General features: G+C 34.8%; 1 protein-coding gene across 14 annotated transcripts in view; it reads right to left on the bottom strand.

The window, feature by feature from the left end:
* Positions 1-1,188: 1,188 nt before the first annotated feature.
* LOC113590124 (tripartite motif-containing protein 16-like) overlaps positions 1,189-1,970 on the bottom strand; it is a 5,725-nt gene continuing 4,943 nt past the window's right edge. For all 14 annotated transcript variants that reach the window (XM_035529010.1, XM_035529012.1, XM_035529022.1 and 11 more), the window contains one exon: positions 1,189-1,970. This exon is cut by the window's right edge and continues 510 nt beyond it. In XM_035529010.1, the coding sequence (XP_035384903.1) occupies positions 1,954-1,970 (17 nt within the window). In that variant the 3' untranslated portion in view covers positions 1,189-1,953.

Here is a 1,970-nt window from a genome sequence, read left to right as displayed (position 1 = left end):
CTAATGCAATGTTAAGACTTTTGCCTGTTAACACTCACTGATGAATAGTGATCTAAAAATTCACTGAAAATATCAACAAATTTTCAAAAAGCAGGATATGATAAACTGAAATCATAATCCAAGCAACAAACTCAATATATTTTTTACATAAAGCAAAACACATCTAAAAGGAGCGCTGGTGGCTGTCGAATGAGGTACAGGTGTCTATTATGTGAAGATTTAAACTTGTTAATGCACTTTGGACTTAAACACAACCTATACTAATAATTATATTTTCACTCAACTGTCTTGATTGCCAGAGTACACGTGACCCCTGCCATTTTGAACATATGGGAAGAGGACTTCTTTAAAATCAATTATGACTGATGTCAGCCACATTAGCCCACTATGACTGAATGCTCAAAAGTAGAAAATCAATAAACAGCAACTGTTTTCCATGTTTGAAAAAGCCAAATTCAAAGTCAAATGTATTTATACAGATCTTTTTTCAACAGCTGTTGTCAAAAACAGATTTACACATGTCTGAGTCAAAGCCCCCAGTGATCAAGCCAAGGAAGCAAGGAAGAACTCCATAGACCATGAGGAAGAAACCCTGAGAGGAACCAAGACTCAAAGGGGGCCTGTCCTCCTCTGGCCGACCCCAAACACAAAAATTAAATGACGAGTCAGGTTTTAAAGAGAGACCCTCAGATACAAACTCTCAGACTCAGTGTCAGTGAACATTACCTTAACATTGCTAACAAAATGTAATAAAAAAGTTATTCTCAAAACAGTGCTTATTTACGCAAAATAGAATGTCACAGTAGACTGAAACTGCATTATTGCAAATCAACAGAAGAGGGCATCTTAAGTAAACAAGAGAAAGTCTTAAATGTAAGTCTTTATTGTAAGTAATTCTTTATTGTCATTATACGTAAATGTAATTTTGTATGACAAGCTCCCCAAGGCAGCTATATATATACACAGTTAAAGAATAAAATTACAGTATAAATGATAAATTACAATATAAATAATACAGTACACTGAATTAGAAGCTGTGCAGTATGAGCAGCACAAGTAAAGTGATGTTACAGTCTAATAATTTAAAAGTGCATTTACATTTTTGCATATTGTAATTAGAAAGATGAATAAAATTAAAATAACAATTTCAATTACAATAATTGTGTAATGTAAGTGGGTATGCATGAAACGTGTGAGATATACAGAGTGTACAAGATGACGGTGTGTAGTCAGTCACTGAGGTGTAACATCCTAATCCAGGTGATCCCGGATACGGGAGATGAGGGATTAGAGATCTGATCCCAGATACAGGAGACGAGAGATTACAGACCTGATCTCAGATAGAGATGACGAGGGATTACAAATCTGATCCTAGATTGAGGAGACGAGGGATTACAGAGCTAATTCCATATACAGGAGACGAGGATTACAGAGTTTGGCTTTGGTGTTTATGCTGTAGAGTGATAAAGAGCCCTTTGTCGAGGTGATATGTAGGGTGATTCAGTTATAGTGCAGCTATGCAATAAATGAAACAAAATAACAAAAATTGTGTATGTGAGGGAATGATTTGTGATCTACAAATTCACCGAAAATAAAAAATAATTAACAAAAGCAATAAAGCAATTAACAAATTTAATTACATAGTACAAGGAATAAACTAGTTTATATATATACGATAACTTTATACTTACAGCTCCCCTTTTGACATGCCCTATTGTATTGATTTCATTTTCATATGCTTGCAGCTTGTCAGTGAGCATGAATGTTCTACTCATGTGGTCATTTGTAAAGTGTGTAGAGGGATTGTGTCTGTGTTTATTCTCCTCTTCCCTGAACTCCTGTGATCAGTGATGGAAACAGGTGCAGCTGAAAGACTAATGTGTGCAGATACTCACTAAAACTGATCTGAATCCTAATTACATCCATTTTAATGAAGTACAATATCAATACACATTATTTTAGATCACATA

This window comes from Electrophorus electricus, chromosome 8 (assembly GCF_013358815.1).
Source record: "Electrophorus electricus isolate fEleEle1 chromosome 8, fEleEle1.pri, whole genome shotgun sequence".
In the NCBI taxonomy this organism is placed as follows: Eukaryota; Metazoa; Chordata; class Actinopteri; order Gymnotiformes; family Gymnotidae; genus Electrophorus; species Electrophorus electricus.
Note: the sequence above shows the minus strand (reverse complement) of the source record. Positions and strands in the feature narration are given on the sequence as shown.